This window comes from Cinclus cinclus, chromosome 9, assembly GCF_963662255.1.
Source record: "Cinclus cinclus chromosome 9, bCinCin1.1, whole genome shotgun sequence".
NCBI lineage: Eukaryota > Metazoa > Chordata > Aves > Passeriformes > Cinclidae > Cinclus > Cinclus cinclus.
Window position 1 is genome coordinate 10,130,667 of NC_085054.1, and position 25,284 is coordinate 10,155,950.

The window sequence follows — 25,284 nt, forward strand, 5'->3', positions numbered from 1 at the left end:
GTGCCCCAGTTGTCCCCTGTCATGGTCATTCTAGCCATTTCCAGTTGGGACAGCACAAGGCAGGGGCAGGTTCTGCTGCTCCCTTGTAACTGAGGCAGGATCTGCCCTGTTAATGTCTCAGCCTCTAACCTACCCTCCCAGATGCCACCCTCGCTTCAGCACAGCCATCCCTGGGGACAGGGTTGTTTGCCAAAAGCTGCCAAGCCCTGCAGGGCAGCCTCTGCTCGAGGCAGAGGCACCAAAGCCTCAGAGGCTTTGTGCTCAGGGGTGAGCTGAGCACTCTCTGAGGTGTTTTTCTACTCTGTAGTTTCACTGAGTCCATGACATCTGTCCTGTTATGACTTGTGCTGTAATCGGTGATACTGTCCTGGGATCATGACAGCACATAATGTTGTTTTATGTTCACAGACAAATGTATGCTGATAGTCTTCTTTTCCCCACCCCCACACCCCATCTCTTTTCAGGACTTTTGGTTGAAGTAAATAAGCATCATGTCTGACCCAGTAGTTCTGCGTAGCATCAAGAGATTGGGAGAGGATAATTATGCTTTTGACTCAGATGGCAAAAGTAAGAAATTTATTCTTCAGTCACCTCCTTATGTTATAAAGCATGTAAAATAGGTGGTGGGTGGCCTAAGTAGAGCAAGTAGTCTACAGAATACAAAGCAAATAGTCTGTGGGATAAACAGTGTTATATGGTACCTGCTGTCACAGGTATGCTGCCCCCAAAAGAACTTTCCTGTAAAAAATATAATAATCCCTACTCATGGACAATCTTTACAGATAAACTAACAAGTTCAAGGTATCTACATAGGTTTTTATACTCAGTATTTTTTTGTATAAGTAAAAGGCTTCTATTGAAGAAAAAAGTAAAAAATGCTGTCTTCCATAGTTTCTTCCAGCAACCATTCATATTTGTAGTCATACATGTATTAGGCAGATTTCTTATGAGCTAATTCGAAGATCTTAACTAATGCCAAGATCTGCAATCCCTCTTCTTATTAGAGCTTGTCCTTTTTTCCTTTGCAATATGCATTTTTCCATTTTGTCAGTCCAAATACAGAAATAGTCAAGGAGAAACATGAAGAGAAACTGCTAAATATTTTGAGTTCACTTTGTAAGACCTGAGAAAAGCCAAAAAAAAAAGAGGGGATGCTAAATATTTATACAAGTCATAAAGTACAAAGGAAAGAAAAACAGTAATCCATAATGCAAGCTAAATTGCAATACAGATTAAGGGGATATGGCCAACTTCTGGGACAGAAATATGTTCATCTCTTCCAGATACTTACTTTTAACTCCCAGGTTGCTAAGACTTATCTTTCTGGTTTGAGGAGTTGTTTTTTTAGCTGCCTGTTTTACATGCTTGTTGCTTTTACTTGTTATGAGATTTTGGCAAAAGGCTATCTACTGACAAAAGATTATTCCTCTTTTGACAACTGGTCACTTTGGGCCTATCAAGTGAGGTTGCCTCCGGTTTCTTGGTTTCCTTGGAAATACACTCTGTTTTCTGCTTAATGTAAGAGGAAGGTTATTAAACTACTAGGATGCCTTTCCCAAAGAAGATAAAGATTTAAAACTTCACTGGGATTCTGCTGATTCATCTCATCTCCAGTGAGGTGTGCTTCAATAACCACCTTTTGTACAAATTAGTTAGGATCTCTGGTTCAAGCCTTGAATACCACACCTGTGAGTGTAGTTAAGAGACAAATTTATTTGGGAATTTTTGGAGTACAAATCTTCATCACTTGACTTTCAAAAGGAACTTTTCCTTTGTGTGTTCTCACCTTAAAAGTAAACACTCAAATTCTTGCCAACATTTTTCAGCTTTTCATTGAGTCTCTGCTGCCTTTTTTTTTTTTCCCCCAAATTTAAAATTTCTTAAATCCCTTTATTTCTCTTTCAAATCTTTTTGGGGGCATTCAAAGATAACTATAGCTTTTTTTCTTTTGGGTTAATAAATTTTCTCATCTTCCCTATATTCTTTTCTATGAACATCATGTTCTGTCCTCTTTTTCTACTTTTTCAGTTCTCACTGTGTGAATTGTTGCTCATCTATTTTTTTTCTTTCAAATTAACATAATTCCAAATTCTTCTCCTGTATAAAAACTGCTGGCCCACAGGAGCTGGCCTGCAATTCCTTGCACTGTTGAATTACATTGGTATACTCTTGTTTACCTCTTCAAATTCATAGATTAGGGATTTTTTTCACATTTGGAGAGTGCTTGTTTTGCTCTCTTAATTTATGACTCAGAGAGCTTTTTCACTGGCCTCTTCCACTTTCCTTCCACTGGACATTTCCTTTATTTCTTGCAAAATGCTTTGCTTTACCAGCCTATAGAAGAACCTTTCTCTAAACCTTAACTTTTCTGATTAACCTTAAGCATCTTCCAGAAATGGTTTCAAACCACTACTGTTATTACCTGCTGCCAAACTTCAAATAACCAGATATATTCTTTCTTCACAAAAGAAAGGTCTTCTAACACCAAATGATCCTTTGTAATAACAGTCTTACAAATTAGAACTTTTCTGGAAAATGTCTGGAATTTTTGGGATACATGTACCCTTACTGAAGTAATATTTCTTTTACCATCCCCAAGTAGCAGAGAGTAAAATACAACCATTAGAATAATTGTAAACTAAAGCCAAATAAAGTTACCTTATTAACCCCAAAAAAGAGATGCATCAGCTGTTCCTTCAGTCCCAAATTGATGGAAACTCACAGTTTCCATCTATCATTGGGTTCTTAAGAAATGCAAAACCCTGTAGGTAGTGGAAAAACTGTCTTCCCCTGGGTAGAAAAATGATAGAGGCAAAATTTGTGGTTGCAGCAACTTCTTTGTACCCACTGTGAATAGTGATGCAAACTTCCTCTGCTCTGTGAAACAGCCCTGTGTACTCTCAGTGATGAGTCTCTAGATATGAAGAAAGGAAGGTAGTGCTTGAAATGCAAACTGTGGTTCTGAACTTAATGTTGAGCTGGCAAATGCATTATAATTAAGCAAAGTGCGTATGCTCAGTGCCCTTAGGTTACCGAAATTGTGATGTAGGTATAAAGCTAACTATTCATTGTCATCTCAAATGATATACTGCAAATATTTTCTACATCTGACCTTCTGATGACACTTCTTTGGGGCCCCTGATAACACAAGCTGTGCTTTATTGTATCTTCCACAACATCTTTTGAAAGGGGGCTAAATCCAGACCTTTGCTGGGGACTAAGGAATTCTCATACAACTTAATTATATCTTGTAGTATAAGTCCATTTCTCTAAGTTATGGTTCCTTAGACAGTGTCTCAAGAGTAAACATCAGTGTGACAAGTAAGTTCATCCTACCCTCCACAACTGCTTATCTTCCACAGGATTTGCAGTTGTGAAGGCAAGAGTGAAGAGCTACCACTCCTTTCAGGGAGCATGCATGGAGTGAGCATTAGCTTAGTATCCTTAAGGAGGCAGTGTCCAAGACAGCTAGTTGAGTATTAGCAAACTGTTGGCAATGAAAATTACTATTGGCAAATGTCCTGAACAATGTTCTTAGTGTAAACCAAATCCTGGCTATATGTATTGTGGGAATAAGATGTTTATAACTCAGGAATGATCAGGTCCCATGGAGTTCTAGAGTTTATGTTTCACATGTCTACAGAAGGTTATGTACTTTAACAATAATCATTAACTAGACTGTGCATTTATTTTCCCTCACAGGTAACAGCTTCAAGAAACCAGAGTAAGTCATGTACATGATGGAACAATCAATATTTCTAGGAATATTCAAAGAAGTTAATGTCATCAGATCAAATTGATGGAATATTTCTTTTTTTAAAAAAGAGCTGTTCTCTAGTGGTTGAACTGCATTATTTGATACAACTGAAACAGGTAGACCAAAGCAGTCCCAGAAACTTTTAAAAACATAAATGCCAGCAATATGATCTTCCTTCTGAAGATGTTTTTGATATTCAAATTTATCTTTCTTCAGTGTTTTTAGTTTGAGAAATCACTTTTTCAGGAGTTTTAATCAAACTTGTTTAATATCTCTTAAAACTTAGCTGTGAGATTTCAAAACAAAAGGAATTATCTCAGATACTAAAATTTAAATGTAGAAGTCTGGATAGTTAAAAGCTGGGATGATTTGGAGAATTTGACCTTCAGCTATTATCAGAGATCTGATTGGAATTAAGACCCTCCTCCTTCCTAGACCTTTGGACAACACTGTAGCAGGCTGGACAATATGTTATAATTTGAGCCAGCTCTTTCTGACACAGTGTACCCAGTCTGGGAGCTACCTCTAGAACAGGGAAATCAGAGTATCTCTTAATTTTTCCCGTTATGAGGTTGCCCATTTAAGAGAGCACCAGCCCGGTATTAGAAGTCTACTGCGTCTTTCAACCTTGAAACCCAAGTTCTGTTGGACTTTCACATTTAACACACATGTGATCTAAACATACCTGAAGGAAAGCTTCCTTTAGGTTTTCTAGGAGCTGGTGTCTGAAAACAGGTTATGACAAATACAGCTTGAATAATTTGCTTTATTAAAAGCAAACCAAAGCAACATAAACAGATTATCCCTACTCATTCATCATTGAACATAAAGCTGATGATGATTTTTTGCTATGGGAACAGGAGCTTTCTCTGCCTTAAAGGAAGGATTAACCAACAATCTGGGCAGTAGGTTTTTCTTTAGCTGACCTCAAAGAACCCACAGTCTGCATTATAGGAACAGTGTGTTGAGAAGCTGCTTATGGAACAAAGTATAAACCTTTAGAGAATTTTCACCTAACCTCCATTCTAGTCTCTGTCTAAAACTTCAAAGAACCCTCAAATCACTGGTTCCAAAGAAATCTGAAAGAAGCAGATTGTCTCTTAAAATCCTGGGCAAAATGTCTCAAATAAAATGCAACTTCAGAGAAGTAACCAAGAGAAAAAAAGTAATAATGCAGAATCTTATCCTTTTTGCCAGAAATTTTTACGCATATGAAGAACCTTTTATAGAGAAGAAAAATGAAAAGTGAGTTAAGTTCAATTCTTTATACTTTGCATATAAAACAAAAGAAGTACTAAAATACAAGCTTATAATTTTATGTTTTCTGTTGTTGAAGGTCATCAAAGAAGAAAGAAAACAGTGTTCGTGTTGGCTTCTTTCAGCTGGTAATGAAAGCAGTGTCTATAAATATTTGATGTGTGTTGAGTTGCAGAATAAGTGGCAATAACCAATAAGGTTGTTTTGGGGTTTAGCTGTGACTAAGCTGAACTTTTAAGGATTTGGCTTGAAATTCTACCAATAAAATTCAGTGGAAATTCAATGGAAGTCCTTGTCATCTTGTCAGTTTGGTGTCAAAATTGTCCATTAAACACATTATATTTAAGCTACATGTATGTGGAAATGAGGTAAGATGCATACTAGGGATCTAGGTGACCTTGGTTCATTCTTATTTCTGCCAAAAATTTGCTGTGTGATATTTGGCACATAATTTAGCTCCCTTATAATTGTTCCATGGCTTTTAGAAGATGTGGTTGCAATGGAAACATGTGGATGCACAATATCATATAATATGAATTACATCTATGCTTTGATGTAATTCCACTGGATTCATCTAAATTTTAAAATGAATATAGTCAAGAGGTATCCAACCCAGCAGATGCAGCTAAGAGGTCTTATTCTGTTTTGCACATGGTCCAGGCAGTTTGTCTGTGATGTGTCCAAACTACTGTGCTCCTGACTGTAGTAGCAGGCCAGTGCAGTAACATCCCTTGCAATGTGCCTGGCTAAATATCTCAGCTCCTGGTTGGGTGGAGAGGACAATCTGTCCCCACAGAGGGCAAGCAGAGAGGTTTGAATCCTGTAGCTTCTTTTGGATAGATATTTAACTCCTAAAGTGCTATTGGTAAACACAGTATGTTTGCTTCAGATGTGCTGACAGATCAGATATTGAGTATCTGTGCATTTTCTCTGTGCTTTTTTTGTTTTTAAATCAAGGGAATTCCTAGGCTTCTTATGATCAAGGTTTGTAAAAAAGTGGTAGAGTTACAGTTTTCTGACTTCATTTTGTTTTCTTTTTGGGTAGAAGGATCTTTTATTTATTTCTCTTTTGTGTTAACTGGTTTTCCCTTTATATTGTCTTTGCCCTAATGTCTCTTTCCATATATGCTGTAAATTCCCCACCCTTTCTTCTCTAAGACACATTATAGCACCTGCAGAACCTGAACAGGTTCTTCAGCAGGCTATGATTCCATTTGACACTCCTATTTTAAAACATATAGCATTTGATACTGATATTCTATATGGACAGTTTAATCTATATATTTGCACCTGACTACACCAAGATTCAGACTTCATACAATCATGACAAAGGCAACTTAAATCACTGTATCTTTGCCAATCTACTGTGTGAAAACTCTTTTCTATACATTTCTCTCAGATAAAGTCCCAATTCACAACTGCCTGGCTCAGCCAATGCATGTTAGAATTTTAACTATGAGAACTTGCTCTGAGATGTTTAGTTGGTTTTCTACCACAGCACCTCAGACTTGAGAAATTGGCTAACTCTATTCAGAGGCTCTAAATAATGCCCTATGGCTTTTCCCTCCCTTCACTCTCTCTCTGTCTCCACTGGAAATCTGCAAACTAGACTATATATATGAATTATAGTTACTATTCTTAATCTCTTACCTAGTTTCTGGAATGATGATAATTAATGAGCTATTAACATTATATGATAATACATTCATTCACATGTTAAAAGGAAGCTTGTAATAATTTATGAGGCTGTAATCACAGATGTAATTAGATTAGATTGGACAGAGAGATTTGTCTTCTTTCTATATTGAAGATACTTCTGAAATTTAAAAATAATGGTTTTTTATCTGATCCACCTAATTGATCATTATACTACCAGTATGAAGACTGCCTCTCAGCAGAGACATTTGTTTTCTTCCTTCTAGTTTCGATTTTCGTCATCTATGGAGATTTTAATGATGGTTGCTGGTAGTTTGTGTGCTATTGTTCATGGAGTAGCCCAACCAGCTGTGCTGCTTGTGTTTGGTGCAATGGCAGATACATTTATTGAATATGACATTGAAATGCAAGAGCTTAAAGACCCAAACAAGACATGTATAAATAACACCATAGCGTGGATTAATGGCACTATTCATCAAAATGAAAAGAATGCCACAATAAGATGTGGGTAAGTAATGGATGTATTTCTTTCTTTCCCACTGTTATCATAGCTTGTCAGAGAATACATAGCTATTGAAGGTCTTGTTCAGCCTTTAAATCTTATCTTTTCTGTTCAGAAGGTAGGAAAGGGGCATGGTTCTTTTTACATAGTCCTGTTTCTGAGCTGGCGATATTATCTGAAGGGACAGAAGGTCTTTCAGTTATAGTTGTCAGCAAGAATATTCTTTGATTATGATTGTTCTTACATACACATATATATGTTACATATCCGAGTTCATTAATCTATTTTCTCTGATTACATGTAGGTAGCAATGACTTCTGGCCGTTCTGGTCAGGACTTAATTACCTGTAGGTGCCTGCTGACTTCTGAGCAAGTTAGCTAAACTTCTGTGACTGAGAGAAATAAGCATTTCTAGAATGCAATTCATCTTACCTTATGGGGAGTCTGAAGCAGATCAAAAGAACTGCCCCATAAGACTGCCTGTTTCTTTCCATTAAATATAATAAATGGAGTCTAGATAATTCATTCAGATATAGATATCTGTTAAGGCCAAATTTGAACCTGTAACCTTTCATAAGAATCGTTTCTTGGAACATCATTACAAGAGTTTTCTAATCTCTGAGTGACATTTCATTACATACTTTATTGGAATTAAAACGTACTTGTCGAAAGGTCTCTGAAATTCAGGGCACACGGGAAGCTATTCACATTCTTAGATGTAGGTGACTGAGGCCAAATTATTTTGCTCCAGGCTGTCCTAGCCAGCCTTTGCAGATGGGCTGGCAGATAGAATACAGGATTTACTACTGGCCTCTACTTCTGAAGCAGCATCTACACACCAAGTAGGACACATTCACAGAACTATAGAATAGTTTGAGTTAGAAGGGACTTTAAGGATCATCTAGTTTCAACCCCCTTGCTATGGGCAGGGACATTTTCCACTAGATCAGGTTTCTCAAGGCCTTATTCAAACTGGCCTTGAACAGTTCCATGGATGAAGAATCCACAACTTCTCAGGGTAACCTGTTTTAGTGTTTCACCATCCTCAGAGTGAAGAATTTCTTTCTAACCTAAAGCTGCTCTTTTACAGTTTAAAGCCATATCCCCTCCATGCCCTTGTAAAATGTCCCTCTCCTGATTTCTTGTAGACTCCCTTAGTGTACTGGAAAGTGCTCTAAGGTCTCCCCACAGCATTCCCTTCTTCCTCTTGAGGATGAACAAGCCAAACTCTCTCAGCCTGCTCCGACCCTCTCTTCATGGCCTCCCTCTGGACTTGCTCCAGCAGATCCATGTCCTCCTTATGTTGGGGCCCCCAGAGCTGGATGCAGCTCTCCAGGTGTCACCAGAGCAGAGTAGAGAGGCAAAGTCCCCTCCCTTGATCTGCTGGCCACACTGCTCTGGATGCAGCCCAGGACATGGTTGGTTTTCCAGGCAGAGAGCACACATTGCTAAGTAACATGAAACTTTGTCCACCAGCATCCCCCAGTCTTCTCCCCAGGGCTTCTCTCAATCCATTCTTCACCCAGGCTGTGCTTGTGCTTGGGATTGCTCTGACTCAGGTGCAGGACCTTGCACTTGGCCTTGTTGAATTTCATGAGGTTCACACAGTCCCACCTCTCAAGCCTGTCAAAGTCCCCTCTGGATGGCACCCCTTCTCTCCAGGGTGTCAGCTGCACCACGCAGCTTGGAGCCATCAGCAGACCTGCTGAGGGTGCACTCAAGCCCACCGTCAATGACATGGACAAAGATGTGAAACAGCACTGGTCCCAGTACCAACCTTTGAGAAACATCATCTGTCACTGTTCTCCACTTGGACACTGAGGCCTTGACTGCAACTCTTTGAGGGCAACCATCCACTTAATTCCTTATTTACCAAGTGGTCCATCCACCATGTCTCTCCAGTTGAGACACAAGGACCTCCTGCAGGATAGCATCAAATGCTTTGCACAAATCCAGTTAGATGATGTCAGTCACTCTTCCCTCATCCATCAGTGCTTTAACCCTGTTATAGAAGGTGACCACATTTGTCCAGTGTGAGTTGCCCTTAGTGAAGTCACATTGACTGTCACCAGTCACCTCCGCTATTTATCATGTGCCTTGGAACAGTTTCTAGGAGGATCTGCTCCATGATCTTAATTATCATGTAAAATTGTACTGGATATCTGTATCAGGCACCTGAGTTGTTTCCATGACTTATTTTTTGTCAGAGATCAAGTCAGGCACATAGTGTTCCCTTTTGGCTTAAAATTTCAGGGTACAAAATTTTGGGTAAATTAAATAAAATTTGCTGTTCTGCAGGATGTTTTCTTAAACGTTATCTAAAGACATAACCTCTAACAACCTATTTCAAAGTACCTTAAATGCAAAAGCAGTAATTCAGTGCCCTTCAGTAATATTAGGAGTAATTTCGCACTCCTACTTGTGTAACAGAACAAATTATCATTTCAGATTGCCAAGCTTATGGTACAAAGAAATATTTGATTTGACTTTAGCAGCCCTCCCTTTTCTCTATAAAATGCAGTTGAAATAATGTTATTTGTTGCTATAATGGCACAAAGCAAGTCCATTAAACATCTAATAAAAACTTGTTGGGCAGCTCTTCTCTGAAATACCCTCTCTCCTGTGCTGTTTTGGAGCAGGCAGTCTGGGGGTGTTTCCTGCAGGGGTGCTCCAGGATGGTGGAGCTTTTTTTGGTACCTTCCAGCTCCTGACCCTTGTGCAACAGGCAGAACAAGGAAGCCAGCCACTAGCAATAGCCTCAGTATTGGGAGACAATGCCTCTGTTAGCAAAACAAGCTGATTACCACCTGGTCTGAATCTAACCTGAGGAAACATGAGATTAGAAACCCGTGAGAAACTTAAAACAGTATTACTCACTTCTTTTTTTTTTTCCTTTTACTTTTTTCAGGCTGCTGGATATTGAACATGAAATGACCAAGTTTGCAGGATACTATGCAGGAATTGGTTGTGCCATACTTGTGTTAGGATACCTCCAAGTCAGTATTTTGTTTTCTATTTTGATTTCAAAGTTTAAATCACTAAATATTCAAGTTTATAATTATTATGTTGATTTTAACTGCCTAGCTACTTATTTAAGCAAAACAGATGTTCTCATTCTATCACTGAACTAAGTTAGGTCTGGCAATCTGAGAGCTCCTTGAATTTGCACAAGCATACCATTGTAAAAGGACTAATTTTACCCACACCACAAGCAATACTTGCTCAAGTGTGGCTACTATGGAATCCACATGTCCTCCAGAAATAACAGCTGAAGGGCATGCAGATTCCCAGTAGCTATCTCAATTGCGTTGAGCCCTGTTTCTGTTACAAAGATATTACAGAGCTATATTAGTGTAAAACTAATTTTGGAGAAGAATCATACCCTACATATTCTGTAGTAATTGTTCAGTCCTTATGACTGAAGTGACACAAAAGCTTGAATGATTCCTGCATAGTCTGCTGAAGGGCCCATGACTTTTGAAGCTTTTTATAATCACAAAAATCACTTGTCGATCTTTTTTCTGAAAACTATGCAATAATTTTGCTGAGGTAGGATCACTGCCATCCCTGTATTACAGTTGTAGATGGAAAAAATATTTGTATGGCATTCATGTAACATTATAAGTAATTCAACTTGCCTCTTCTCCCATCCTATCAGAATTGAGACAAAGGCTTGATCCAGAGGCTATATAAAATTTTTGGATTATTTAAAGATCAAAACAGCTATCATGTAGCCAGAATGTATTTTTACCTGAATAGTAATTTTATCAATAGCCTTTCCCATTCTAGCCAAATTCCTTTTTCTGATTTGTCGGGAGTAGAAAGACTTTTTACTGCAATTATCAGCTGTTTTGTGCTTTTCCCAGATCTGCTTTTGGGTTATGTCTGCAGCTCGTCAGATACAGAAAATCAGGAAAGCTTATTTCAGGAAAATAATGCGAATGGATATAGGCTGGTTTGACTGTACATCTGTAGGAGAGCTGAACACCCGAATTTCTGAGTAAGCAACCTAAGAAACACATATACTACAGAAAACATTTTGCAATTCCTTCCAAATACTTCAGAGTGCCAATAACAGGCATGTGACAAACACCTTTTAGTAGAAATACAGCTATGTTCATGAGAGCATCAACCAGACTGATTTGCTCCCCCATCTTTGAACTATGTACCACAACCGTTGAACCACAGTTATTTCCCTTTCATGCCTTGTCTGACAGCAAATTGTGTGTGTGGGGGGGGGAGGTGTTGGATGGTTTTTGGGGTGGGTTTTTTTTCTAGTTTGTTCTCTCCTCTCTTCTCTTTTTGTGCCCAGTCCTTTCAGAGTGATCTGTAATTTGGCTGCCAGTGCACACTCCCTGAATCAGCTGGGGCATGGTAATAAGAGCCAGCTAGTGAATGAGTGCTGCCAGAACAACATTTCCTGGGAAAGGACAGTATCTTCTCTGAAGTATTCATGCCTAAAAACCTTCTCTTTTGCAAAGGCATCAGGTTTTCTCACTGTACACCAGGGCCTTTGTATGGGGTGATGGTGAAGGAATAGGGGTGAGGATGGACCCTCTCCAGTGAAAAGCAGCTAACCCAAATGTGGCCAAGAACTGCAATACAAATAAAAGTTACGCTCACCACTCTTTTGATTTTTGTTGCTCTTGTTACTGTTTTCCAGTGATGTTAACAAAATTAATGAGGCTATTGCTGATCAAGTAGCAATCTTCATCCAGCGCATAACCACCTTTGTGTGTGGATTCCTACTGGGATTTGTCAGTGGCTGGAAATTGACCTTGGTTATCATTGCAGTCAGTCCTCTACTTGGGGTCGGAGCAGCTCTCTATGGCTTGGTAAGTGAATTGTGAAAGGTTCATGTTGAGCAATAGTGAACATGAAAGATCAGGCAGAAAGCTGTGAGGATTGGTGAAGCTGATTACACCTTTTAAAGTCAAGAGAGGCAGATTATGGTCCCAGCAGCACTGAGGGAGGGGGGAAGGATGGCAGGAGGGGTGCGGTAGAGGGGGAGGTGGGCTTTGCTCTCACTTTTTTCTCTGATATAATGAATCCTGCTTCTAAGAGGGGAGAGTAAGCATACCTTCTTGAGGGTCCTGTGGATGGGTACTAATGCTCAGATCAGAAGCTGGCCTTTACCTTTCTCAATTACTACACACCTGCTTTAGACGGCTACAAGATACAGGACTTGATTTCTCTGTGTAAATTAGTGACTTTTATGGGTGATAAGTTTCAGAGACATAAAATGGTTGAAAACAATTACTCAAACTTAACTCAAACTGTCCCTGCTCCCACAAGCTGCTGTGCCTTCTCCCAGTGGTTCCTGTTGTGCTTCTCCATCCCCTTCCTATAAACTTCCTGTCACTGTACAAGGGAAGGACAGTGAAAAGGGAAACTGCAGGGTCCTCTGTCCTCTCACCTCCCACACTCAGCAGGCCTGGGTAATTCCTGCTCATCCTCTTCATTCTTGTTGGGTTGAGCCCTCTGGCAATCTCATTTCTTTCACATCAAGAACAGCTTGCTATCATTTTGCTATCAAACATCTAATGTAACTGTAATTAATTTCTTGTCTTCCAGCTCTCCTTTAGCAGCCTGTGCTGGCTGCAAGTAGCTGACATGAATAATGACTCATGTGAAGTGGGAGAGCAGAAGCTTGGCAGGGAATGAAATAAAACCCAAAATGTTTTTCCTCCATTTGTGATTTCTTTCTGATCTTATTCCTCTTTATGTTTGTAATCTTCTCCCTTTCCATTCTTATTTCTCTGTACCCATCTCTTTCCAGTCACATACCTACTGTTAAATTTTTCCCCAGTATGAGCCTTTCCAGCCCAAGTCTTTGTTTTAAACTATGAAGAAAATAGACCCAAGGTCAATCTGGCCTGGTTTCCTGTCTTCAAAAGGGACTAATAGATGCATGGGGTGGGGTATTTGGAAAGAGAAAGCAAAGAGTGACACACTACACTTTCTAAAGATATCTCATTCCCAATTCAATGTGGTATCTTTACACAGAATTGTAAATAACTACATTTTCTTCCATTAATTTGAGCATTTTTTGGAGCCTAAGTAAGCTTTTGGCATCCAGTGAGCTCTTGGTTGCTGTCTAGGGACCTGTTTGCTATCAGCCCACAAACAAAGCACAGTGGTGGGCAACATCTGTTTTCATCCTCCCCCACCACTACAGTTACTTCTTTCTGAAGCTGGAATCTGCCATGGGGGTTAAAGGGCTGCTCCTGGCACTTAAGCTCTCACTTCCTCCCATTCTGCACAAACCCTCAGTCTGCAATCTGCTTCAGCCTAGCTGCAGCAGAGAGATGGAGGGAGGGAGGCAGGGAAAGCAGGAGTTGTCAGCTGCTCTTTCTAGATACTTGGAGCAGAGACCTGTTGCAAAACATATGCTACAAAGGTGGATGCCCTGGCACTAGTAGACCTAAGTCTTCAAGTGTGCAGTGTGTCTAATAAAAGCCTCCTTGGTGTGCAGGAGGTGACCCAGTGCAGAGCAGCCAGCACAGAGTGATAGCCAGCATTGCTCATCACTCTCCTTTTCTGTGCCTGCAGTTCAGGTGTAACCAGCCCTGCTTATGCTTTTGTAGGCTGTGGCAAAACTAACAGGCCGAGAATTAAAGGCTTATGCAAAAGCTGGAGCTGTGGCTGACGAAGTGCTCTCATCCATCAGAACAGTGGCTGCTTTTGGTGGAGAGAAGAAAGAAGTTGAAAGGTTTGTTTGAACAAATGCTAAGGTCTCTGATTTCTTCTCCTGAAGCAATGTAATATTGTAATGCACATCACATTCATAGCAATTAATCTCTATATTCTACAACTATGATTTATTAACTTTGGAACTTATATGCCTGTATGTTCCAGAAATTTAGGATTCAAGTAATGTATGCAGAACTAGTTTTATAGTTCAGTCTATCAGTGAAATAAAGCATCAGCAATACTATCTTCAATTCATGCTTACTTGTAGGATCATTCGGTCAAATTTTCCCTAAAATGTCTGTCTGATATATCACTTTTGCAGCACATCTAAAAGCTTTGACTACTTTCAAGCTAAGAAGGAGAATTAGTTTCATCAGGACATTTTTTCCTGCAAATTTCTCTTAAATTTTATGAAAATGTAACATGGCTGTAGGATGTGATCTGGAGTGTTGGCCAAATTCTCAAATCCTGTGTTAATCTGCTAAAACTCAAAATCCATGGTGAGGTACCTGCAGTGAATGTTTTTTCTTGTGCTTATTACACTAGAACATACAAGGATTTCATTATCTGGGAGCATTGCTGATTTCAGCAGTGATCTCTCACTTCAGAGGGATTCTGTATTGACCTTCTGTGTGGACATTCTGCTGAGTCATCAAAGGTGCCTCATTTGCTCTTTCTTCACTTTGAAAATTCTGTCAAATTTATTTAATCCCCTCTTATTTTTCTCTCTTTCTACAGATATGATAAGAACTTGGTGTTTGCTCAGCACTGGGGAATTCGAAAAGGAATAATAATGGGATTATTCACTGGTTACATGTGGTTTATAATTTTTCTGAGTTATGCATTAGCCTTTTGGTATGGCTCTAAACTTGTCCTTGAAGAAGATGAATATTCACCTGGCACTCTTCTGCAGGTACTCATTTGAGTTTGATGCTACTTTTCCGGAGTGTTCTTTAAAATAATAATTCTGGAACACATATCTGTTCTTCTGTCTGGTGGCTCCATGGTAACAAACATTATGTATGTCTTTTGAAGCTCATTACTCACTGTACATATGAGACAACTGCATAAGATAAAAAAAATCCATTTTAAGTATTTTGAATATCACCTATGGTGATCAGAATAATGACTGACATTTGACAGCCCACTACACAATTATCAGAGGTCTGAAACTAGCTTTTTCATTTTGTGGGTCAGCATGGGGCTTCTGGATGTTGGCTTCTCTGAAGAATTTTATGATGAAAAACATTGTGCTAAAGAGACACCTAACCAAACAATCTTGTCATGCCTAATCTCTCATGGACACTTTGTGTTCCTTTGAGAAACCATTTCCTTTTTTGTTTTTACAAAGGTCATGTAAACATGCATGCAGATAAAAACACACCCAGCTGTGGCTCCTGCAGTGTGTACAAAAACAACACTAACCTACATGGCACTCATGCATTCACTTCTGCACAGTAGCTGCTTTAGACACTGCTGGCCTCAATGCAACAAAGTCAATGTCTACAGGTATTTTAGTTAGTTGCTTAAGCCAGGACTTCCCAAACGGCAGACTCCAGTCCAAACCCAGAACAACTTTTCCTGAACCTTAGTGAGTTCTGGGTATTCTGATGAGACATCTGCTTTTCTCCTTCTCTGCCTGTTGCACATCATGAGAGTTCCCAGCCACCTGCAGCATGCAGTGCAAAGCTTCTTGCTAAATGAAACTTGGCAAATTATCCTGAGAACATTGTAAACCTGAGTCCTTCTGTTCAAGGAGGATATCATTTGCACCTGTTCTCAATACTTGTAGTTGATATGAGGTAGTGCTGTGAAAAACAAAGGGAGCAATTTCTGCCTGGCTCATGGTAACTATAGTCTAGTGCTTCCAAAAGACATATGGCAAACAATGAGGAGCAACCCTGTAGCTGAAAAACTGTAGCTGTCAAAAGAAGGTCTCCCTTACGTTCCCCTTCCTCACAGCTTCCAGTCATCTTTCTTCTACTTCCTATTTTCTACCATACACTTCTAGTTTGGCAGGGGGCAGGAGGGAGGATTTCTAGATACAACCATTGAAATATGCTTTTCCTGCTCTCTCAAAAAGTTATATACCTGCCATACTGCATTGAGCTGTACCAAGTATTGCCTTCCCTTCCTCTCCTGCCAGGTGTACAGAAATGTTCCTTCATGTTCATGATAGACTCTGGCAGGCATAGAATCCCATGCTTTGAGACTCATTCCCACAAGAAAAATAGTAGTAAAGCTGAGTGTAAATGTATGGCATGATCTCTACATCCCAGCATAGATATTTGCAGTGCACAGTATGCTTTCAGTAGATTCCTTCACTTTAGCTATAGGGATATTCCCAGTAAACATCACTATACTACAAAGGAGAACTGAATCCTATGTGCTGTTCTTTCTTTCTCAACAGTAGTGTTTCCTTATACACTTTGCCCCATTTATCATGAGTTCTGTTTGTGCTGGATCCAAAAGCTTAGCTGGGTCCTTGATTGCTTCTTACCAGAATTTTCAGACATGCTAGAGCAAACGGTTACACACCAGACAAAACATTCCATGTCTCCTCATATGTGGGATGAATGTTCAAACTAGCACCCAAACAAAGCAACAAAATGGACCAAAAAACCCACACCAAGGACATTATCCAGCCCTTATAACCTGTTCTGGCAAAACACCTCTGTAAATGGAAAAACTAAGGAGGAGTAAAACAGAGTAAAGTATCAGTGTTTGTTGGTATCAACCCTTACAGTTCATTTCTCTGTGAGACAGAGAAAAAATATTCTCTATAGCTGGTACCTCCTTTAAAAACAAGTTTTGTGAGTATTGGATGAGACAGGAACTGCAATATACAAAGGTTGTAAATACAGTGTTTTATGCTTCTTTCTGTTTTTGCTTATTGGCAAAAGACATCCCTGAATCCATTTCCCACCAATGTTTCCTTGTTTCCAGGAAAAGGCACCCAGTCAAACTGACATGGCTTAAAAATACAACAGTGACATTTCACTAAATACTTAGATGCATACTTTTTAGGCAAAGACAAGTGTAAGTTGATTTACTTCAGCCTCAAGCAGAGCTGTGAAAGACAGCAGAAATACCTTCTGAAATGCATTTCTTGGCTTTCTTGTTGGCTAATAATGCTCATATAGTGAATCACTGCAGTTCAGCAGATGCATGAGAAGTCATAAAGCTACTGCAGTTTGGTTTGCCTGTCTAAGCTGTAAGCTATAATAAAAAGATGATATCATATTTTTTTAACTTCTTTTTCCACTTCTTCAGGTTTTCTTTGGTGTTTTAATAGGAGCGTTAAATCTTGGCCAGGCATCTCCCTGTCTGGAAGCCTTTGCCACTGGTCGTGGGGCTGCAACAAACATTTTTGAGACTATAGATAAAGTAAGTAATGCATTTCTAAGCTGTATTACTTTGTAGTGCAAAAATAATTAAATAAGCCCTAAGTGGTGGTACTAGTTTGATCTGCTGTGTAAATGACAAAAAATTAGTCTGATTAAAGAAAAACTGACTGTGCAATAGAAAAGTCTAGTGAGATGCACATGGACTCAGACAATGCATTGAACAGATTTTTTAAGTGGCCTTGTTCTGAACTCTGAAGCTTTACCTCAGCTGCTGCTGTTCCTTGGTCCCATTTCTCCTTATATGCAATTACTTATCAGTGCTGGCCCATGGAAGCTGTTCCTGCAGGCAGTGATAGTCTGCAATCTAACTTGCAGCAACCATCCTGTAGCTCCCAGCCTCCAGATGACATCAGATGGTGTGGCTCCATTGGCATTAGTGGTGAAGATGGCCTCTGTAACCTGTCCCAGAGATACCCTAAACAAAACTAGGACCAAAAGAGCACAGGCATTGGTCATGCAGCTGTCATAAATGTTAATCACAATATTATCTAAACAAATACTTGAAATAAGGTTGTATGAGAGACTCTACTGATTCCTTTCTTGAGGATTCTTTTCTATAGCTTTATAAATTTAGTGGTTGGAAAAGAACAGTTGATTTCTGAAAGTATGTATTATCTCTGTTCACTGACAAGCTTTATTGTGCTGAAAGCCATGCAAAAACATTAAAATGCTGCTTGTCTTCTACAGAGCACCATAGGGCTATGGCAATGCTTACAGTTTTTAGTAACCCTTCAAATTTCTGTAATAATGATAAAACATATAGACTTCATAAGCTAAAGCTCTAAAATGAACTGAAAATAGAGATGAATTAGGGATGTGTTTTTCTGAGAAAAAAAATTAAAATCGTAAAGAGTTGATACAGTAAGGATTGATCACAATATTCAAGATAAGGCTGAGTCATGTAAGATAAGGGTAAAAAAAGCAAACCATCATCAGATTTCATCTGTCTAGAGAAAGGGTGACAAAATTAGATCCATCTGCTTGCCGCAGTTGTAGATTTGTGATTAGACAGTACAAGCACAGCTCTGCCCTAGGCCTAGTCATGTTGACATTCCCATTTGTAGGATCAGTGAAATTTCTTCATAGATTATTATCTGAATTTAAGTAAGCTATATTCCTAAAGAACAACCAATCTTGTAGCTGTTCTTAACATCTTAGAACATACACAATTATCATTTTAACTTTCCTTTCAATCTGTTAGGCTATATGCAAGACCATGAACATTTCAGTTACCAAATATTTGTTGCTATAGTTTTAATTTACTGTCTTCATGCAGTCCATGCTTCAGAAATCTATCCTTAGAAAATTTTATTTCTTTATGATTCCTCAAATTTCTCTTAGTTCTCTGCTCATGTCTAGCAGTCTGCAGTACCCAAGACCTGGCCAAAAGCATGCAAGACCCAATACACTTCTAAGGAAAACTTCAGTATTTCAGCTTTTAGGACTGGGTCCACAAGGATAGATGTTTTCATTGCCAAGTGGCGACGCCTGAAGATTTCCAGCAATGAATTGGTTGTTCAGTGCTGTGAAAGAATGTTTTTGAGTGAGGTAGTGCCATTTTATCCCTGAGGAGCTGGCTAAATTAGCATTAGTCAAAATGTCTCAGTCAGTCAGCTACTCAGTTCCAGCAAAAAACTACCTGAGTGGCTGTCTGTGGTATTTGCAGTAAGCCTACAATGAGAAGAGGGTGCATCCTTCTTGTCTGTGCTACCCAGCAGTGATGACTCCCCCATCACTCTGGCCCTCAATTCCATGTTCCTTGCCTGCTATCCTTGGGGCAGAGCCTGCAGCTGGCTCCATGCAGCCAAGTGCTGTTCAAACAGAAGTGCCATGGCTTTGTATGGTATTGGGAATATTTATCTACTGCAGTACTGCTGACTGTTTAACAGCAAATAAATAACCCAATAAATTTCATCCTAGAAACCCACCATTGACTGCATGTCAGAAGATGGCTACAAGCTGGATAAAGTACGAGGTGAAATTGAATTTCATAATGTAACATTCCATTATCCATCCAGACCAGATGTAAAGGTAATTATTCATCACCTGTACGAGCACAATTGTTGTAAACAAACAAAATATCCTGGTTCTACCAGCAATTTCTAGATTTTCAGTAGTTGTTGTTTTCCAGAAGCCCAGACTCTTTGTTTAAAAGTAGACTGAATAGTCCTTCCATTAAAGTGTTCTGCTTACCATTTGGCTTGTCTTACCATTCTGACATATCCATTGCCACATCCACACATTCCTTGCTGCAGAATATAAACTCCCAGTAATTTCAGGCAAATTCAGCTGTGTGCAGCTTCTCGTACAATCAGTGATGCCCTTGTATCAATGTGTACGAAATAAAACACAAAGTAATAAACTGAATGGTGCAAGGAGATTTTATAAAACTCTTCCATCACCCTGGGGATGTACCATGTGACCCATTAAAGTGCTAGGAAAGGGACATGAGTGTAGGCTGTATATCCCACTATTTCTCCTGTGTTTGAATTGACAAATTCTCTTTGGAAAAGCATATTATTGGACAAGCATTTAGTGCCATCGCTTCTAAAGATGGAAGCACATGTTGTATCAAATTTTTCTACAAAATTTCACTGTAACATTCCTAATATTTGTGGTTTAACACACATTCACAATACTTGTACAGTGTTCTTTAAAGGGAATATAATTTACTAAGCTCTTTAGTGTCATTAACTAGACTAGTTCTTAATGATGAACAAACAGAAACAATGAAAGGTCACAATCTACCTGCCTGATGTAGAAATGGGTGTTCTGCATCTACAAAGTCTTCAAACAGTGTAAAAATATGTGGCTTTCTTTATCCTCTTTCTTCAAAATACTTTTCTGAATTTTGTAAAATTGCTTTGAATCTTTAAGGTACAGAATATACTTACTTGGTTTTATGACTGTGGGAGAATCAAAATAGATAGATCTGTTTGGTATTTTTTTTTCTATCCAGATTTTGGATACCCTTAATATGTTGATTAATGCAGGGGAGACAACAGCTCTTGTTGGAGCTAGTGGAGCTGGAAAAAGTACAACAATACAGCTCATCCAGCGTTTCTATGACCCCACTGATGGCATGGTGAGTGTCCGAGCCCCAGAAATTGAAACAATGGCATGGTTTCTTCTCCAAGGTGGGAAGGAAGACTACTTATTTCCTTTTAATTTCTTCTTTTTTTTCTTCCAATTATTTTTTAAATGAGTGAAATATCTTCCTGAAATATCTTCCTTTCTTTTATAAGCCTGCGCTTAATAGTCTTATAGAAACAATTATGAAAAAGAGCAAACTGTTAGGAGAAAATAAAAATTCAGTGATCAATCTGTGTAAAGATTGTACCTATTGAAGTGATAACTCAGGAGTGACAAATGTTTTTTGGCAGACACAGCATTCAACATTTAAACATTAACCCATAATATCACTTAAGTACACGCAATTACCACTTAGTAATGGCTTGGCAAAGAATATGAATTAGATCTATTAAAAATTTCATTCCATTTATGTCTTTCTATATCAAATAGGAACACATAATCACATACATATTGACCTGTATTTGAATATACAAAAAACAGAGAAACAAATTACTGTAAATAACATAATCATCACTTTCATGATTACTTTTCACCTGGTTTTATTTCTGATGCCAAGCAGAAATAGGAGAAAAATCAAAGAGCCCAGCTCTAAGAGCCAATATTACTGCCACTGCTTTGCCACCTTCTGTATCTCAAAGCTGATTTTTATGCTGGTCATGGAAACACAGCATCACAGGCCCTTCACTTCCACTGTGTTTTTCTTTGTCTCTGAAGTGGAGCGGATAATGTCCCCGACTTTTTTCCTAATTTTGTGTCCATGTTCTAACTGTAGATTACCCTGGATGGCCATGACATTCGCTCCCTGAATATCCAGTGGCTGCGCTCACAGATTGGCATTGTTGAACAAGAGCCAGTGCTCTTTGCCACCACGATCGCAGAGAACATTCGCTACGGGCGGGACGAGGCTACCATGGAAGACATAATCAAAGCAGCCAAACAGGCCAATGCTTACAATTTCATCATGGATTTACCACAGGTATGCTCTGCCTTGGAAAGCGTTTGGCAGAATTTGATAAGAAGAAAGAATCTTTTTGTCTCTCCTAGTGTGCAGCAATTTTTGCTCAAGTGGAAGGGCAGAAGATTAATACAGATAGGAGGCAACAATCTTTCCTTTGACTACAGTTATGTAGGTCTTACTGCATTTATGCCACCAAGTTACAAATGCAAGCACCCTCCCACCGCCCCAAAATACAACCCCAAGAAGAATTAGTTCCTCAGGAATCATTCACACAACATTCAATATTATGGTAATGATCATAGCATGATTTAAAAATCTGTATTTTTCATGCTCTGGAGATCTTTTTCTGTTCGGGCCAAAAGCTATGTAGAGCCCAGCCTCTCACTAGCTAGCATTTATTACTTCACCTGTGTGTACTCCTGCTCACAAACCCCCCTCCTACTTGTACAAGCTCTGTAAGCCAGCTGGAGGTTCCTTCTTCTCCAGCTTCCTCCCTAGTGATGACAGGTCTTCAATCATTCGTCCTTACAATGCTCAAACTGGATAGTATCGAGCTCTACTTTTCTAGAATGTTATTTTGCCAAGTAGCTTCAGAAAATGACATGTTACAACAGTGAATGTTATTGACATGATTCAAGTATCATTAGCTAATATTAGTACATTGTCTTTATCCTCCATCTATGCATTTCCAGGCTTCCAGGAAACTATTCACTGAAAGGCTTAATGTTTAATGGCCCCTATTTATTTCATGGAAATGGAGGAATAAAAGAGATTTAGCTCTAAGTGAATATAATTATCCTGTCTCTCAATATGCCAGGCTTTATGTGTTTATTTAATTCTCTACCTGAGCCTGATGCCACCAGAGTAGGATATTCATGAATCACAGACACAGTTCATGACTCACAGGTCATCAGCAGACAAGGCCAGTTCTGGGAAAAGTTTGCTTGTGAGTCATCTGATCAAGAGTGGGTGGGGTGATCCATTTCAGCTTTTGCTGATGTAGCCGTTTTGAACTGAACCAGAACATTTCACCTTTTTAACCAGTGCATACTTCTGGTGTGGGGTTGAAAACCTGGTTCTGGCAAAATGATCTTGTACATTATGAGGAAAATTATTTCACCTGTTGCTCTTTGGATTTGCTGCATTAACAGTGTTTTTGTTTAAAGTCTATTCCAAGGACAAATCTAAGATGTTTTACCAATAGCTTCACCAGAAGCTTAACAGGCTTTTGTTTTTAAGAAAAAAAAGTTTTAATTTTCACTTTCTTCCTTCACACAGCAATTTGACACTCATGTTGGAGAGGGTGGAAGCCAGATGAGTGGAGGTCAAAAACAGAGGATAGCTATTGCTCGAGCTTTAGTGCGGAACCCTAAAATCCTGCTCCTGGATATGGCTACGTCAGCACTGGATAATGAAAGTGAAGCGATTGTCCAGGAAGCACTTCATAAGGTTTGCTACAGTATATCAAAAATCAGACTCCAAAGGGCAGAAATTATTTATAATGCACTCTGCAGAGGGAGCTACTGAATTGCAAAAAATCAGTGATTCAGCATTTCTTAATAACTGTTTCACAAGTACAGGTAGAACCTTAGTATTATGGACAGAGAATAATATTTTCTTACACTGGGACATCAACAGAAACCTATAGTTCCCTTTGCCCAGAAAGATGCTTCTCTGTAGACTGTGGATGGAGCTAAAGTCAAAGTGAGCTGAGCGCACTAGAAGGACTCCAGTTAATTTGATGAGCCTCTAGATTGCACAGCTGATTGCCAGCATTTCAGTGTGCTGTGCTGGGAGTGGGGCTGCTGTTGTCTCCTTCAGGCTCGCCTCGGCCGCACCGCCGTGTCCATTGCTCACCGCCTGTCAGCCATCAAAGCTGCCGACGTCATCGTGGGGTTTGAGCACGGCAGGGCTGTGGAGAGAGGAACCCACGAGGAACTCTTGCAGAGGAAAGGGGTTTATTTCATGTTGGTGACCTTACAAAGCAAAGGAGATACAGCACCTAACAGAGAAGAAACAGAAAGTAAGTGTTTTGTTTTCTTTTATAAAATAATGTAAAATACCACAGGATGCTGTTGTGGTTGGTTTTGGTTTGGTTTTCTGGTTTTGTGGTGTTTTTTTATTTTTTATTTTTTTATTTTTTTTTTAATAAGGGCTAGTAGCTGCTTTTTTATTTCTGCTTTTATGGCTGAATTTTCATAGAAGTAAGCCACTGATTGCCCTGGCCAAAGGGGTTTTGCTACATATGCACTGAAAGACCTTCCTAATATAAGACTGAAACATTAGTTCTGATCTGCAATATCCATAATTTTATAGCTCCACTGAGTGCCAAAAGTCCAGTTCTGCTGCATTTGGAATCCAGGCACATTACAGACTATGCTGAAATCATCCTATTTGTTTTGCTAGAGACAGATTTGAAACAAAGCTTCTGGAAATTAAGGTCTGATAGAATGATCTGTTGTATTTTTGTGAAGCATACATTGGATATGATTATCTTGAAGTAAGAGAGCAATTGCAGAGTTAAAATAGGTAAAAAGGCTTTAACAGTCACATCTGAAGTGAGGTGGTCCTTGGGCTAATATTTCAGTGAACTTCATCGTGTCAAATACAAATACAAAACTTGTGAAACATGTAGGTTGAGTAGCAAGGTTATATTACACCCCTTGCATTCTATGAACTATTGCATTTATAACTTGGAGACTGTGCAGAGCCACGGTGTATTTAGGTTGTATTCAATTTTAGCACTAACTTCAGAGCTCTGTATACTGTGTTTTGCAGCAGCAGAGGATCATGTGGTTGAGCCAAATCTTGAGAATGTCCAGTCATTCAGCAGGGGAAGCTATCAGGCCAGTTTGAGGTGAGTCTTAAAAATGGTAAATCTCAACGTTTCCAGACTTCTCTCAATGTTTCTACTTCATCCCACTGTTCCAAAATCCCGGTAGTGCTAACAAATCACTTTTCTGTGTGCTGTGTAAAAGCAGGATGAAGGGCTGCAAGCATTTTACTGAGATAGATAGAGTTCTCTTGGAAAGAAATAGCTTGAGTAATAATGAAGTCCATGGATAAATAGCAAGGCTCTTAATTTTGGTCCTTTCTACCCATAGTACCTTCTCCAATTTTGATCTACTCTGTTAATGTTCTGGTTTTGATATTACTAACATACAGCCTTAGTTGTAATATCCAACGCACTTTCAGTCCAGTAATTTGAAAAATTACTTGCTGTGCAATTACTTGAGAAATCAATGCAATCTACAAGGATATTTTTATTATGGCTTGTACTTGATGAAAGTTAAAGCATTTTACAGCCAAACTGTCTTGTAGCTAGATATTTATTATTTCTTCCAGGCAAGCCCATGTCAGGCATATGCAAATGAATACATCTCCTGCATTACAGAGTTATGTTTTGTCAGAGAGAAAGGTGGTTTGTTTCAGCATCCTGTTTTCCTGGACTGAATTACTGGTAGTGGTAACAGTGATTTGACTTGGGGTCTTAATAACTTAGTGCAAAGGTAGTAGGACACACCACAGTTTTACGTAACAAATACACAGTACATGGTCCACCTAAGACAACATCTGGGTGGTGTAAGTGGAATATGATTTTGAAAAGTATTTGTCCCAGTTGGTGAGGTATTTTCTTCCCAAGAAGTTGAGAACACATTAAAGAAAGAGAAAGTCTGTGGGGTTGCTATGAATTGCTTCAGTACATTCTGATTTAGTTGATATGCAGACTGTACCTGCTTTGCAAGCAATTATTGTTTTTACTAAGCTATAAAGAACAGGCCACTTCTGTTCTCTTTGCAGAGCTTCACTTCGGCAGCGCTCAAGATCCCAGCTCTCTAATGTGGTCCCTGACCATGCACTGTCTATAGGAGGAGATCCTGCAGAGTCTACCTATCTTATGCCTTCTCATGGAGAAGATGATGGAGAAGCAAAAAAGGTCAGGTCCAATAGTTTGTTATGA

The 25,284-nt window shown here is 39.2% G+C and overlaps 1 protein-coding gene across 1 annotated transcript; it reads left to right on the forward strand.

Moving 5' to 3' along the window:
• The first annotated feature begins 491 nt into the window (after nt 1–491).
• Nucleotides 492–25,284, forward strand: ABCB11 (ATP binding cassette subfamily B member 11). The gene is made up of 18 exons (XM_062498582.1): nt 492–567; nt 3,703–3,724; nt 4,955–5,002; nt 5,094–5,142; nt 6,937–7,178; nt 10,081–10,168; nt 11,039–11,172; nt 11,836–12,007; nt 13,760–13,884; nt 14,604–14,778; nt 17,139–17,252; nt 19,193–19,303; nt 20,232–20,357; nt 21,138–21,341; nt 22,602–22,772; nt 23,145–23,346; nt 24,102–24,180; nt 25,125–25,284. Exons 1-18 carry the CDS (start codon nt 492–494, stop codon nt 25,282–25,284), a joined length of 2,298 nt encoding a protein of 765 aa, XP_062354566.1.